This window comes from Chelonoidis abingdonii, chromosome 25, assembly GCF_003597395.2.
Source record: "Chelonoidis abingdonii isolate Lonesome George chromosome 25, CheloAbing_2.0, whole genome shotgun sequence".
NCBI classification, from domain to species: Eukaryota; Metazoa; Chordata; order Testudines; family Testudinidae; genus Chelonoidis; species Chelonoidis abingdonii.
The window spans coordinates 19,722,681-19,738,144 of record NC_133793.1 but is presented as its reverse complement, the minus strand read 5'-3'; the positions used below and the strand labels follow the sequence as shown (position 1 = coordinate 19,738,144).

General features: G+C 45.2%; 1 protein-coding gene across 5 annotated transcripts in view; it reads right to left on the bottom strand.

The window, feature by feature from the left end:
* RLF (RLF zinc finger) overlaps positions 1-12,581 on the bottom strand; it is a 111,224-nt gene extending 98,643 nt beyond the window's left edge. For all 5 annotated transcript variants that reach the window (XM_032776418.2, XM_075060852.1, XM_075060853.1 and 2 more), the window contains exons 1-2: positions 12,342-12,581; positions 8,989-9,143 (exon numbers count right to left, since the gene is read on the bottom strand). In XM_032776418.2, the coding sequence (XP_032632309.2) occupies positions 8,989-9,143; positions 12,342-12,566 (380 nt within the window). In that variant the 5' untranslated portion in view covers positions 12,567-12,581. The remainder of the gene's footprint in view (positions 1-8,988; positions 9,144-12,341) is intronic.
* Positions 12,582-15,464: the final 2,883 nt, after the last annotated feature.

Here is a 15,464-nt window from a genome sequence, read left to right as displayed (position 1 = left end):
CTGTGGTGTCAGAGCTGGGAAGGGGGACACTGAGGGTATGGCTACACTTACATTTGTACAGCGCTGGGAGTTACAGCTGTCTTCGTACAGCTGTGTAGGGAAAGCGCTGCAGTGTGACCACATTTGCAGCGCTGTTGGGAGTGGTGCATTGTGGGCAGCTATCCCAGCGTTCAAATGGCTGCAACGTGCTTTTCAAAACAGGGGTGTGGGGTGGAGTGTGACAGGGAGCGTGGGGGAGACAGAGAGAGTGGATTTTTGGAGCTGACACTGTTCTCAGCTCCCTGCCTTGCAAGTTCTAAGGACTGGAAGATACACAGCATCTACCTTCAATCATTTTAAAAGTTTTGACCCTTCCCCCACCCCTCTCATATTCACTAAATGCAAATTATACACTCCTAAATAGCCTTCAGACCATATAAGCAGCTGCTCAACATGGACTCCCTCATCCCCTCTCTCCTCAAGCAAACAACTGTGAACATTCCAAAGCAATTCCCCTGCCTCCGCTCGCTCCCTCGCTGGAGCAAAGAGCAGCTGTATTTGTTTTTTAGATAAGTAGCTCCAGGGAGCTCGTAGTTCAGCCATTCTTCTGGTTTGTTGTGGACAGGAATTCTGGGATACCTCTTAATACCCTGGAGGCCAATAACAGCACTTTTGGTGGCCACACTTGACGAGCAGCGTTGCATCACCAGCGCTGCAATCGTTACACCCCAAGCAGACCAGTTGTACAGCCAGTGCTGCAGCCAGGGAGTTGCAGCGCTGGCTGTGCTTTGCAAGTGTGGACACAGAGTGAGTTGCAGCGCTGGTGATGGGATTACAGCGCTGCAACTCTCCGGTGTAGCCAAGCCCTGAGAAAGGAAACTGGAATCATGCTTGCTGAAAGTTCACCTCAATAAACATTGAATTGTTTGCACCTTCAGACTTCAGGTATCGTTGCTATCTGTTCATGCGAGAAGGACCAGGGAAGTGAGAGGGTGAAGAAATAAGCCCCTTAACAGATATATCTACCGAACTGTTCTAGGTTTGTCATGTTTAGTAACATTGTCCTACAAAAACAAAGGGCTTTCAAATTATACCAAACTCAGTACAATGTCGTCGGAAATGGGTTATCAAAATTTCCACCAACTGCAGGACATGGAGCTGGGGAGAAAAGGATTAGAGGGATCAGTGAGCATGTCCCTTCTGCCATATAGCAAAGGGTGACACCACTGAAATTATGATTATGTAGATTTTTGTGAATCAAATGACACCCTCACTTACCTTTCATTCATTAACTTGCCCATAAAATGAGATTTTACTACATTACCCTCCTAGACTGAATAAGATCCGATGACTAAAAATTGACAGTAAACAAATTCAGATAAGATGTACATTTTTAACAGTGAGAGTAATTAACCTTTGACCAACTTACCACTGGTTGTGGTGGATTCTCAATTATTGGAAATCTGTCAATAAAGATTCATTTTTGAAAAAGATATGCTCTAATTCTAAGAGGAGTTTTTTCAGTGAAGATCTAGGGCCTACGTTATATAGGTCAGACTAGATGATCACAATGGTCCATTCTGGCCTCAAAATGTACAGACTATATGGAATGCTTAGCTTGCAAGCAGGCTGAGGTGTAAATCTACCCCACGCTAGCTTCCTGGACACTAAGTATCCATGTAGATCCTGCTACTACACACTAAAAGTTCCATAGGGTGCTTTGATCTAAGCACACTACAGAATTCTCAATTTGCGGCAGCAGGGTCCACAAAAACACTTAGTTCACGTGAAGCTAACATGAGGTAGATTTATACCCCTATTTATCAAGAATTAGGTGGCCATATAGACAAGACCTATAACTCAGCCAAACCTGAACAAAGCTTCACAGGACATGCAAAAACCCCCGGGATTTATTCCTGCATTATTTCAAAGACCAGTTGCATACAACTGAGGTGCTGACACCTTCTCAAAAAACTTTCAATAATATTTATAATGGAAAGTATTAGAGAACCTAAATATAGTGACCGCTACCAGCTCCCCATATAATTTCTAAGGCAACCTGCACTATTTAGACCCATTCTCCTTCCATCTACAACCCTGGGTATACTTTCAGCAGCAGACTGTGGCACAGCAATTACTTTCAGTTCTCATTTTCTAATGATAAAATATCAGGAGCCCAATGAGATCACTTCATATGGTAAAAACTACAAAGTGGTCAGTGGGCAAACAAAGTTGCTGAAGGAACTGCTGGGCTCCTGGTAGAAGGGGCATTTTCAAATTGCTATTGCCTCCCTGATTCTTCCCTCTTATAGCTTGTTACTTTTTTTCTGTATTCCTCTCCCTTTCCCCCTAGGGAAACTTCACTTTAAAGCTGCCTAGTTGTTGCTGAGCAGTACAGCTTGGATGCAGAGGGAAATAAGTTGGTTCTCAAACTGTGGGTTGGGACCCCAAAGCGAGTCACAACCTCATTTTAGTGGAGTCATCAGGACTGGCCCCACCGCCCAGAGCTGAAGCCCGAACCGCACTTCCTGGGGCCAAAGCCCAAGGGCTTGTTGTCAGAAGGGGGTCACAGTGCAATTAAGTTTAAGAATCTCTGGCTTATTCCTTTTGAAGCACCGCTGCCGCATTTCAAAGCTGCTTCTCTGCAGCCTAGTCATTCCATTCAGCAGAGAAAAAACAACAGGAAAGGATGGAGGTAAAGGCCAAGAAGGGTAAATAAGGCTTTAGCAGACAGGTCTCTACAGCTATTCTACTGAACATGGGAGACAAATTAAGAGAAAATAATCTCTCTATTTCGACCTCCCACCTTTACCCATTTACAACACAGTTGGCACAGTGATTTGTCAGATTCCTTATGTGATGAAATCCCAAACCTGGAGATTTGAATATTGATGCTTAGTTATTATATTGTTTTGGAAAAATCCATGTCCACACCAGACTAAGCCCTGGTCTGCACTACAGGGTTAGGTCGAATTTAGCCGTGTTAGATCTAAGCAATCCTGTTCCATCGATCTAAAGGGCTCTTAGTCAGAAGCTCTTAAAGGGCTCTTAAAATCGACTTCTGTACTCCTCCCCAATGAGGGGAGTAGTGCTAAAATTGACCTTGCTGGGTAGAATTTGCATCTGCACTACCCCATATTGACGTTATTGGTCTCCGGGAGCTATCCCAGATTGCTCCAATGTGACTGCTTTGGACAGCACTTTCAACTCCGATGCACTAGCCAGGTACACAGGAAAAGCCCCAAGAACTTTTAAATTTCATTTCCTATTTGGTCAGTGTGGTGCGCTTAGCAGCACAGGTGACAATGCAGTCCCCCCAGAATCACAAACGAGCTCCAGCATGGAGCTAACAGGAAATACTGAATCTGACTGCTGTATGGGGAGAAGAATCTGTGCAGGCAGAATTCCGATCACAAAGAAGAAATTATAATACATATGCCAAAATTGCACAGAACATGATGGATAGAGGCTACAACAGGGACAAACAGCAGTGCCGCGTGAAAAATCGAGGCACTCAGGCGAGCCTACCAAAAAACAAAGGAGGCAAACAGTTGCTCTGGGTCAGAGCCCCATACATGCCGCTTCTATGATCAGCTGCATAGCATTCTAGGGTGGACCCTACCACTACCACACCACTGTCCATGGACACCTGCAAGCGGGGAGTCTCACGCAACAGGGAGGAGGATTTCGTGGATGAGGAAGGAGGAGGAGGAGAATGCACAGCAGGCAAGCAGTGAATCAATTCTCCCTGGCAGCCAGCACCTTTTCATCACCTGGAGCCAATACCCTCCCAAGGATCCCTGACCCTGAAGGTAGACAAGGCACCTCTGGTTAGTGCACATTTGTAACTACAGTACAGGGTTTAAAAGCAATCATGTTTAATGTTTGATTTGCCCTGAAGACTTGGGATACATTCATGGCCAGTACAGCCACTGGAAAAGCCTGTTAATGTGTCTGGGGATGGAGTGGAAATCCTACAGGGACATCTCCATGAAGCTCTCTGGAGGAACTCTGAAAGCCTTTGCAGAAGGTTTCTGGGGAAGGCTGCCTTATTTCATCCTCCACAGTAGGACACTTTACTACGCCAAGCCAGTAGCAAGTAGTCTGGAATTATTGCAGCAGAAAGCATAGCAGCGAATGGTCCTGGGTTTTGGTCGCATTCAAGCAACATTTGGTTCTATATCTTTCTGTGTTAGCCGCAGGAGAGTGATATTATTCATGCTCACCTGGTTGAAATATGGGATTTTTTTTGTAAGGGAACAGTAAAAGGATCCCGTTCATGCTGGGCTGTTTGTGCTTGGCTAAAAGGGATCATCTCTGAGAATAGCCATGCAGCAGGGGGAGGGGTGAAGAGATCATCCCAAATAGCCATGCAGAAGAGTAGGGAAGAGGTCTGTGCTGCTCATCCACCCAAAAAGCGCAGCCTCTCCTTTTCAATGGCAAATCCAATCGGCATTACTTGCTATTGGAAAGGAGGGCACTGCAGTTTGAAAACATTCCCACATGTTATGAAGGTGTTAGAAGCTAAACCCATGTACCCTTTGGCTTACCATGGCTGCCTGGAAACCAAATTCTGTTGTCCAGCTGAGTGTGATGTGTCACCATACCGGCAGGTGCTCAAATATAAAAAGGTAAAATGCGATCTTGTACCTAAAGCCCATGTGCTGTCTGCTGTGAATTGCTTGATTCACTGTGAAAGAGTCTCCCTTTTGTTTTCAGAAAAGTATCATTTTATATTTTACTCTCCCTTTTTATTCCCTCGCAAGTGCAAACGTTTCTATGCTCCCCCCACCATCTCAGTCCCTGAGGTTATCGCAGATTAGAAGGTGAAAAAAATGCACTCGCGATGACATTTTCAGAGCTCATGCAGTTCTCCCGCACTGATAGGGCACAGCTGAATGCATGGAGGCATTCAGTGGCAGAGTCCAGGAAAGCATTAAATGAGAGCGATAAGAGGCAGGATGCAACAGTGAAGCTAATGGGAGAGCAAACAGACATGCTCAGGCATCTAGTGGATCTGCAAGAAAGCCCACAAGAGCACAGACCACCACTGCAACCACTGTACAACTGCCTGCCCTCCTCCCCAAGTTCCATATCCTCCTCATCCAGATGCCCAAGAATGCTGGGGTGGGAAGGAAGCAGAGAGGCTCCGGGCACCCAGCCACTCCACTCCAGAGGATGGCGCAAGCAACAGAAGGCTGCCATTCAAACAGTTTTGATTTGCAGTGTTGCTACAAAAAACAAAAACAAAAACAAACAATGTGGCCTTGTCCTTCCCACCTCCCCCACCCAGGTTACCTTATCAGTTATCTCCCCCACCCTTTTTTAAGAAGGCATTTCAAAATAATAGTGACTTTGGGCATAAGCTTTTGTGCATAAAAACCTCACTTCTTAGATGCATCTGAAAAAGTGAGGTTTTTTACCCATGAAGCTTATGCCCAAATAAATCTGTTAGTCTTTAAGGTGCCACCAGACTCCTTGTTGTTTTTGTGATACAGACTAACACAGCTACCCCCTAATACTTGAATAGTGACTTTATTTCCTTTGCCAGCTGTGATTGAAGGGAGGAGGGTGGTTGGCTTACAGAGAATTAAAAATCAACAAAGCGGGTGGTTTTGCATCAAGGAGAAACACATACAACTGTCACACCATAGCCTGGCCAGTCATGAAACTGGTTTTTAAAGCCTCTCTGATGCACAGCGCACCTACCTGTGCTCTTTTAAGCGCCCTGGTGTCTGGCTGTTCAAAACTGGCAGCCAGGCGATTTTACTCTCTCAGATATTATGAAGCACACAGCAAGCAGTAATAACAATGGGAATATTGGTTGCACTGAGGTCTAACCTAGCCAGCAAACAGTGCTAGGGAGCTTTTAAACGTCCAAAGGCACATTCTATCACCATTCTGCACTTACTCAGCCTCTAGTTGAACTGCTCATTATTACTGTCCAGGCTGCCTGCGTACGGCTTAATGAGCCATGGGAGCAAGGGGTAGGCTGGGTCTCCAAAGATAACTATTGGCATTTCAACATCCCCAACAGTAATTTTCTGGTCTGGGACGTAAGTCCCTTCTTGCAGTTGCTCAAACAGCCCAGAGTTCCTAAAGATGAGAGTGCCATGCACCTTTCTCAGCCATCCCAAGTAGATGTCGGTGAAACGTCCCTTGTGATCCATCAGTGCTTGTAGCACCACCGAGAAGTACCCCTTGCAGTTTACGTACTGGTTGGCAAGGTGGTCCAATGCCAAGATAGGGATATGCATTCCGTTTATCCCCCTACCACAGTTAGGGAAACCCACTGCAGCAAAGCCATCCACTAGGACCGGCACATTTCCCAGAGTCACTACCCTTGATAGCAGATCATCAGTGACTGCATTGGCTACTTGAATCACAGCGGTCCCCACAGCAGATCTGCCCACTCCAAATTGATTCCTGACTGACCAGTAGCAGTCAGGTGTTGCAAGTTTCCACAGGGCTATTGCCACTTGCTTCTCAACTGTCAGGGCAGCTCTCATCTTGGTATTCCTGCACATCAGGGTGGGGAAAAGCATCTCTCAGAGTTCCAGGAAAGTGGCAGCCACTAGGAATCATCTCGTACCTGCAACACTATGCGGTCCCACAAGTCTGCGCTAGTTTGCCGGGCCCAGAATCGGCGTTCCACTATATCTACCAGTCCTACTGCCACCAGGATATCCCAATTGCCACATTCCATGCTTTCAGGGACGTCTGTGTGCATGTGCTCCTCACAATCATCCTCATGCTGCCATCTCTTAGCCAGGTTCTGCACATACTGCAGTATAATGAGTGAAGTGTTTACAATGCTCTCAACAGCAGCGGTGAGCTGAGCAGGCTCCATGCTTGCCGTGCTATGGCATCTGCATGGGTAACCCAGGAAAAAAGGAGTGAAATGACTGTCTGCAGTTGCTTTCATGGAGGGAGGGGAGACTGATGATATGTACCCAAAACCACCCGGGAGAATGTTTTTGTCCCATCAGACATTGGGAGCTTAACCCAGAATTTCAACGGGCAGCAGAAACTGCGGGAACTGTTGGATAGCTTCCCACAGTGCACCGCTCCGTGAGTCGATGCTAGCCATGGTAGTGAGGACGCACTTTGCTGACTTAATGCGCTTAGTGGGGACATACACAATCAACTATAAAATCAATTTATAGAAGTTGATTTTTTTTTTTTTTAAAAAAAACAACTAATTTTGTAGTGTAGACATACTCTAACTAGGCCACAGATTATTTAAAGGACAAGGAATTGTTTTAAAACAATTACGTGCGAAGGAAAAGGAGAAGATAACAGGTGAAAGGGACAAGAGGCCTAATGAACTGAACAAGGGCCAAGACATTGTATGCAGTTAAAATCCATAACATATAGAGAAGAAAGTGTGTATGATACAAAGTGTACCTATGATACTAAGACCATTTCACCTTGCTCTCTGTCACTTCTACACAGACATCTATTGCCTTTGCTAGCTGGTCCTTGTTAGAGGACTAGTGACATCTGGTTCTCCCTTCTAATTACTTAATGGAAATTACAAAGCAAAAAACACTATGGGAATTTAACAAAGTTGTACAGTTAAGCCATCAAAAAAAAAAGTCTACGATAAAGTTGAAAAAAAAATGTAGTTTTTCCAACACTTAACTCTGCCTCCAATACTCTTATGCTTACATGCAAACAAACCCAAAACACTTACAATTTTGCAAATAGGTGAAGTGTAAAGCAACAGCTACAATTAAGATTGCCTGAATATTTCCAGTATAAAGGCTCAGTATAAGCACTTCTTCACAGAACACACAGTCAACCACTGAAATTCATTGCCAGCAGATGTTGTAAAGACTAAAAGTACAGCTGAGTTCAAAAAAGAATTAGATAAATTCATGGAGGAGAGGACCAACAATTGCTATTAGCCAATATGGTCAGGGACAACTCCATGCTCTGGGTGTCCCTAAACTTCCAGCTGCTGAAGCTGGGTCTGGATGATGGGATGGATCAGTGGATAATTGCCCTGTTCTGTTAATTCCCTCTGAAACATCTGGCACTGGCTACTGTCAGAAGACAAGATACTGGGCTAGATGGACCCAGTATGGCTAGTCTTATGTTTTAAGAAGTGCTCAGCACTTGCCCACACTTTCTCCTTTTAGGCTAGATAGACAAGGTGGGGGGAGGTAAAATTTTATTAGACCAAACTCTTTTAGTGAAGGGGACAAGCTTTGGAGCTTACACAGAGCTCTTCTTCAGGTCTGGCTGACATTTGCCAGGCTTGGTTTCTGCCTAAGCATGATTCTTTATGAACAAAACTAAAAAACAATTGTTCAAAATATGTTATCCTATTCAATAAATGCACTCCACTTCATACAGTGAAGTCAGTCAGTTTGGGGTTTTGTAAAGATAAAGAACCTCCTTTTAAATGTATGTAGAATTTAAATCCCTTTGTAAAAAGAAATTAGAAGGCTTTTCCTACCCCTTGTGTGAGCTCAGTAGCCACACCAGACACACACAAGCATTCCCCTTTCTCTATTTTCAACAGTTTCAGGTTTGTTGCTGCAGCAATAGCTATATGCAAACATCCTTTTCCAAACCTGGGAAAGAACACAGACATGAACTCCCCTCAGATCAGAGCCTCATGTTAGTGACAGCATCACATCAGACAGGAAATGAAAATCACTACCAACAAGAAATAGTGAAAAGGCGGTGTAAGTGTCTGGGCAGGAGGGAGCACCGTAGCTGGGCTCTAGGAGGGTGTGAGTGTCTGTGCTGGAGGGGGCAGGGGAGGGACTGCAGCTGGCCTGGGGGTTGAAGATACTTAATTTAGCAAAATATACTGAAATACATTCACTAATATATTGAGCATGATTAGAACTACAATTATCAAATTAAAATTTAAGTACAAGAACAATTTTTTTTTTTATTGCTCACTCACAGATTTGCAAAATTTGGTAATCTGCAAAGTGATGAGATTCTATTTTGTACCCATTTTAAGAGATTAGTACACCAAATTAAACTTACAGTACTAGCCTGCCAAGTACCAAAAGGACATCTTCACATTCCGTAGTCAAGTATGGTCGTGCATTAGCAAAGCTTTGGATGGAGATTCGATACACTTCCAAAAAAGGCAAAATTTGTTCGGTTGCACCCCGGTTTCCAGCATACTGTAATAATGTCTGAAAGAAAACAAGTTTTATTATTAAAATTTCATATGAAATTTTATATCTAAATGCAAAAATATACAGTATAGCAATCTTAAGACTACTTCATAAAAAAATCATGGAAAAGACAAATTTCCACTATAAAAAGTGACTGGGAAAATGGCAAATTTTTGCTCAATGGAAGTTTTCCATATGTAGTCTCCTAAGATAGAAAGTATTAAAAATAAGCATTGAATTACTTTTACTAATTTTAATCCTGTTAGCATGGCAAATTATCTACTTCAGAGTGAACTAGATTCTATAGTGACTCCTGAATTAGAAGAACTGTTAACTTAGATCCAGCAGCAGGGGTAATTCTGCCCTTAACTTCACTATGCAACTCCTTTGAAGTCAACAGGGATACTCAAGTGTAACAGAGCAGGATCTTCATTACTAGTGAGATTTCACAAGCAAAATAAAATACTTTAAAATTACAGAGCACGATTACAATGCTATTAGATAGTATAAACATTTCATCACCTTCACAAAATGGATACAAAGGAACCGGTAGAGAATCATCATAGAACCCAAAGTGATGCCCTTCTCAAAGAGGAATAATGCACCCATAGCTCTGCCACTCTGTGCACGAGCAATGCAATACAGCTAGGCCTACCACAATTAGAGAGTTGGGGTTTTTTTAAGTGAGTAAATATTTATTGCTAAACATCAATTTCACAATATACACAATCAAAATTTACAGATAGGCAAAGAAAAAAATAGTGCTTGAGAACTTAAGAGTTTGATTTAAGGATATTTACTTTGCATATTTTGACATGTGATGTTGACAATTTGTCTTTTATCCAATATAAAGCTTTAACTTTTTGAATCTCAACATCTACAGTCATTAAATAGTTGTCTGACAATCTGCCACAACTGTGAAAATTCAAATTAATAAAAATAAAAAAGCTTCAAAATAAACATTGATATTACCCACTGAAATTATTAAAAAAAGTCCAAAGCCTAAATACACCCAACTTGAAACCTAGAGTTCATTGGATGCAAGGCAACTTACTTTGACATAAGCGCCTACAACTAAAGTTTCACTCTCGCTGACATAACTCACCCACTATGCTGACTTAACTATACACATGAGAGGCGTAGTCAATACAGTTAGGTTGATGCAGTATAGTGTAGATCTAGATAGTGTTACTTAGATTGATTTTAGTGGCCTCCAGAAGGTGTCTCAAAATGCCCCACTTCGACCGCTCTGGTCACTGTTTTGAACTCCACTGCTTAATGGCCACCTAGGTACACACTACTCCACTTTAAAGCCCTGTGAATTTTTGAAATTCTATTTTCTGTTTGCCCAACTGCCCATACAGGCTACACATTGCAGACACACTCCCCATCTGGAGGGCTCAGGTGTTGCTTCTCCTCCATCTGTGGGAAGAAGAGGCTGTGCAGGCACAGCTTGGATCCAGCCACAGAAATACAGACACATGAGGAGAAGACAAATTAAAGAGCTCTCTCCTATGAGATAAAAGCAGAACAAGATCCAAAGACTAAGAGTTGAATATAAACACATTTGGACTAGAAATAATGTACAAAGTTTAACTCCCAGGGTAACTGACCATTGGAACAATTTACCTAAAGATGTGGTGGATTCTCCACTTGAAGTCTTTAAACTGAGATTGTGGGCAAGTCCACACTTAAAACACTGCATCAATGCAGCTGTGCCACTGCAGTGCTTTAATGAAGACACACTATGCTGGAGGAAGAGAGCTATGTCAGTAGAAGAAGCTCTCACAATGACACAGTGCTGTCTACATCAGAGCATAAGTCAGTATAACTATGTCGCTCAGGTACATTTATTTTTCGCACCTGAGTGATATAGTTATAAAAAGTAATTCTATAGTACAAAGCTCCCTGTATCTTTCAAAATGACCTTATGGTTTGCTAAAGAAATTACTAGGAGAAATTCTATAGCCCGCATTATGCAGGAAGTCAAAAGAGATCAACACAATAGTTCTTGCTGACCTTAAAAATCTTTGAACCTATATATTTTATCAAGTTACTGCACCCCTATAATATACTAACATTATTCTTGAATGCACAGCAAGAAGGTTTAAATAGGTATGTGTTATTTCAAAAGTAATTAGAGAATTGTTTTGACTCATTCTTTCCCTAACCATTGCCAATTACAACAGGTGTAATACAAAATTTTAACTGATACTGAACACAGAAATAGTATCTTTGATCTTCTGTTCCAGGAACCTTCCAAAATCCACACAGCCATCTCCAAACTATTTGTCATGTCAAGTTCACAAATCAAAAGCTGCCTATGGTTTGATGACAAGGCAATAATCCACAGCAAAATGGATTTATTCTGCTTCAAATTGCCCAGGTGCTCTAGCACTCTGATGCCAGGATAAAAATTCTGTAGCAATTTTCTTTAAATAAATAATTTTACTTATATTGACTATAAAGAGAACAAAGTTCATTTAATTGCTTTGATATTAAGAACATCTTACTAGGTTCTTGCATTTTCAATATGATGCAAATTGTTGTAACAACAAAGACAGCTGCATTAATACTCAAAGACACATCTGGAGAATTCTGTACCCAAGCATGCAGTTAGCTATTACAGGTAATGGCATCAGCTGGATGTTTCACTTGAAACGAGCACCAAAATAGCTAACAATGTTGACATTTAAATTGTACATTTGAGAGTTAAAACTACCTCGGAACTGTTAACTAAGACAAAACTGCCACACTTATACCTTAAAGTTGACAAGGGAAAAGCGAAATATTCTCTCTTAAAAGAAAGCTTCCATTCGGGAGCAGCCACTCGAGGGCACAAGTGCAACCTCACAGCGCGCACAAACAACGCTGCTCATTTGGGCGCACAAATGTAACGCTTTAAATGCAAGTACCTCGTGCATTAGAACTGGAAGAAACTCCAAACAGCCCTGTGCCGCTGGCTGGGAAGCAAGGCTACACTCGCCAACACAAAAGCTCAAAAAAGGGTATTTCTAAACGCCCAGCAACTCGCCCGGACTGACGCCTCTGCGCTGCACTGGCGGCGACAGGCTTTCCCCACACGGCGCCTCCGAGCTGCCGAGCCCCCGCGCCAGACAGGCTTACAAGCGCTGTGCGGCCTAAGGGACTCGAGCCCCCGCGCGCGATGCTCCGTGCGGGACCCCCGGGCCCCGCGGCTCCCGGCCCGGCTCCCACCTGGCAGAACCCCCGGCAGTAGGTCCGAGACGAAGACTCCGAAACCTCCTGCTCACGCAGCTCCTCCTGCAACTGCCAGAGACGGGCACGAAGCGCAACCACCAGCCGCTCCATATCGGGGCGCGGAGACGCCTCGGCCTCTGCGTCCGCCATCTGCACCCGTCCCCACCGCGCGTAGGCAGTGATCACGTGATCGGGAGCCACCACTGATGACCTCATCGGCATGGAACGGAGTCACATGACTCGCACGTGACTGGCAAACCCAATCGTTTTCGAAACCACGTGACCAAGGAACAAGCCAAACCAGCAACGCGTTTACATAGGTGACGTTCTAAAGCAGCGCGAGATTGTTGACAGGTTTGTTGGCCCCGCCCCCAAGCCTCCCGCTGGGACGCGCTGCTAGAGTGACCCGCAGCCGCCGCGGGGGCGCGGCGAGTGGTCGCCCGGATCATCTTTCTGCCACGCCTGTCCCCAGCCCGGCCCTTCTGCGGGGCAAGCTGGGGCTGGCGCTAGAGCTGTGGGGCTGCACATCCCCTGACTTGGCCTGGGTTCCGTTATATCCGGGCTTTGCAGTTTGGTGCAGTGGCTCTCAGCATCCCACTGTAAAAACTGTTCCAGTGCCCCTGCCAGTGCTGCTCTATCGTAAGCCTGGAAGCCATGGACGTAGGTGGCCTGCCAGCAAAAGGCCCTGAGAGCCGGTGCTGCTGTATCTTAGCGGCCAGCATGCAGTGGGTTCATGACACCATTTCCATCTTATCTCTTAGACCAGCAGGAGATGGGTTCATTTAATCATCGTGCTGTATCCCAGAGAGCAGATGGTACTGCACTCATGGCACCACTGCCGCTGTGTCTCAGAGGTTACGAGGTGGCTGGCTCATGGCACCACTGCCGCTGTGTCTCAGAGGTTACGAGGTGGCTGGCTCATGGCACCACTGCCGCTGTGTCTCAGAGGTTACGAGGTGGCAGGCTCATGGCACCACTGCCGCTGTGTCTCAAGAGGTTACGAGGTGGCTGGCTCCAATGGCACCACTGCCGCTGTTGTCTCAGAGGTTAACGAGGTGGCTAGGCTCATGGCACCACTGCCGCTGTGTCTCAGAGGTTACAGAGGTGGCTGGCTCATGGCACCACTGCCGCTGTGTCTTCAGAGGTTACGAGGTGGCTGGCGTCAATGGCATTCCAACTGCTGCTGTGTCTCAGAGGTATACGAGGTGGCTGGCTCATGGCACCACTGCCGCTGTGTCTAGAGGTATACGATTGGTTTGCAGGGTCATGGCACCACTGCCGCTGTGTCTTCAGAGGTTACGAGTGTGCTGGCCTCATGGCACCACTGCCGACTGTGTCTCAGAGCGTTACGCAGTGGCTGGCTTCATTGGCACCACTGACGCGCTGTGGTCTCCAGACGGTTACGAGTGTGCTGGCTCATGGCACCCCTGCCGCTGTGTCTCAGAGACTGAGGAAGCAGGCAGCGGGTTCATAGTACCACGGGCTGCTGTTAGGGTGACCAGACAGAAGATGTGTAAAAATCAGGACGGGGTTAGAGGGTAATAGAAGCGAAGATTAAGAAAAAAGATCTAAACATGGACATCTGGGCCACCCAGCCCGCTGGATATCAGACATTCAATAAGGGTGTGGTTTCGTGGCAGCGCTTCCAAAATATCACTATAAGGCTGGCAGGCGGTTTGAGTTGGTGGCACTATTGCTACATGTATATCAGGCCAAGCAAGCGTTGCGTTCACCGTGGCAATGTTTCTGTCTTCTCACCACGTCCAGCAGGCGGATGAGGTTTCGTTTGGCAACCATGCTGCGTGTTGTCTCGGAGGACAGCACATGATGGCTGTTCACAGGTAATAGAATCATAGAATATCAGGGTTGGAAGGGACCTCAGGAGGTCATCTAGTCCACCCCCTGCTCAAAGCAGGACCAATTCCAACTAAATCATCCCAGCCAGGGCTTTGTCAAGCCTGACCTTAAAAACCTCTAAGGAAGGAGATTCCACCACCTCCCTAGGGAACCATTCCAGTGCTTCACCACCTCCTAGTGAAAAAGTTTTTCCTAATATCCAAGCTAAACTCCCCCACTGCAACTTGAGACCATTACTCCTTGTTCTGTCATCTGCTACCACTGAGAAAGTCTAGATCCATCCTCTTTGGAACCCCTTTCAGGTAGTTGAAAGCAGCTATCAAATCCCCCTCATTCTTCTCTTCTGCAGACTAAACAATCCCAGTTCCCTCAGCCTCTCCTCATAAGTCATGTGCTCCAGCCCCTAATCATTTTTGTTGCCCTCTGCTGGACTTTCCAATTTTTCCACATCCTTCTTGTAGTGTGGGGCCCAAAACTGGACACAGTACTCCAGATGAGGCCTCACCAATGTCGAATAGAGGGAATGATCACGTCCCTCGATCTGCTGGCAATACCCCTACTTATACAGCCCAAAATGCCGTTAGCCTTCTTGGCAACAAGGACACACTGTTGACTCATATCCAGCTTCTCATCCACTGTAACCTCTAGGTCCTTTTCTGCAGAACTGCTTCCTAACTATTCGGTCCCTGGTCTGTAACAGTGAATGGGATTCTTGTGTCCTGAGTGCAGGACTCTGCACTTGTCCTTGTTGAACCTCATCAGGTTTCTTTTGTCCCAGTCCTCTAATTTATCTAGGTCCCTCTGTATCCTATCCCTACCATGCAGCGTATCTACCACTCCTCCCAGTTTAGTGTCATCTCCAAACTTGCTGAGAGTGCAATGCATCCCATCATCCCGATCATTAATGAAGAAACTGAACAAAACTGGCCCCAGGACCAATCCTTGGGGCACTTGACACAGGCTGCCACCTAGACATAGCGCCTTTGATCACTACCCGTTGAGCCCGACGATCTAGCCAGCTTTCTATCCACATTATAGTCCATTCATCCAGTCCATAATTCTTTAACTTGCTGGCAAGAATACTGTGGGAGACCGTATCAAAAAAGCTTTGCTAAAGTCAAGGAATAACACATCCACTGCTTTCCCCTCATCCACAGACCCAGTTATCACCTCATAGAAGGCAATTAGGTTAGTCAGGCATGACTTGCCCTTGGTGAATCCATGCCGAATGATCCTGGTCATTTTCCTTCCCTCTAAGTGCTT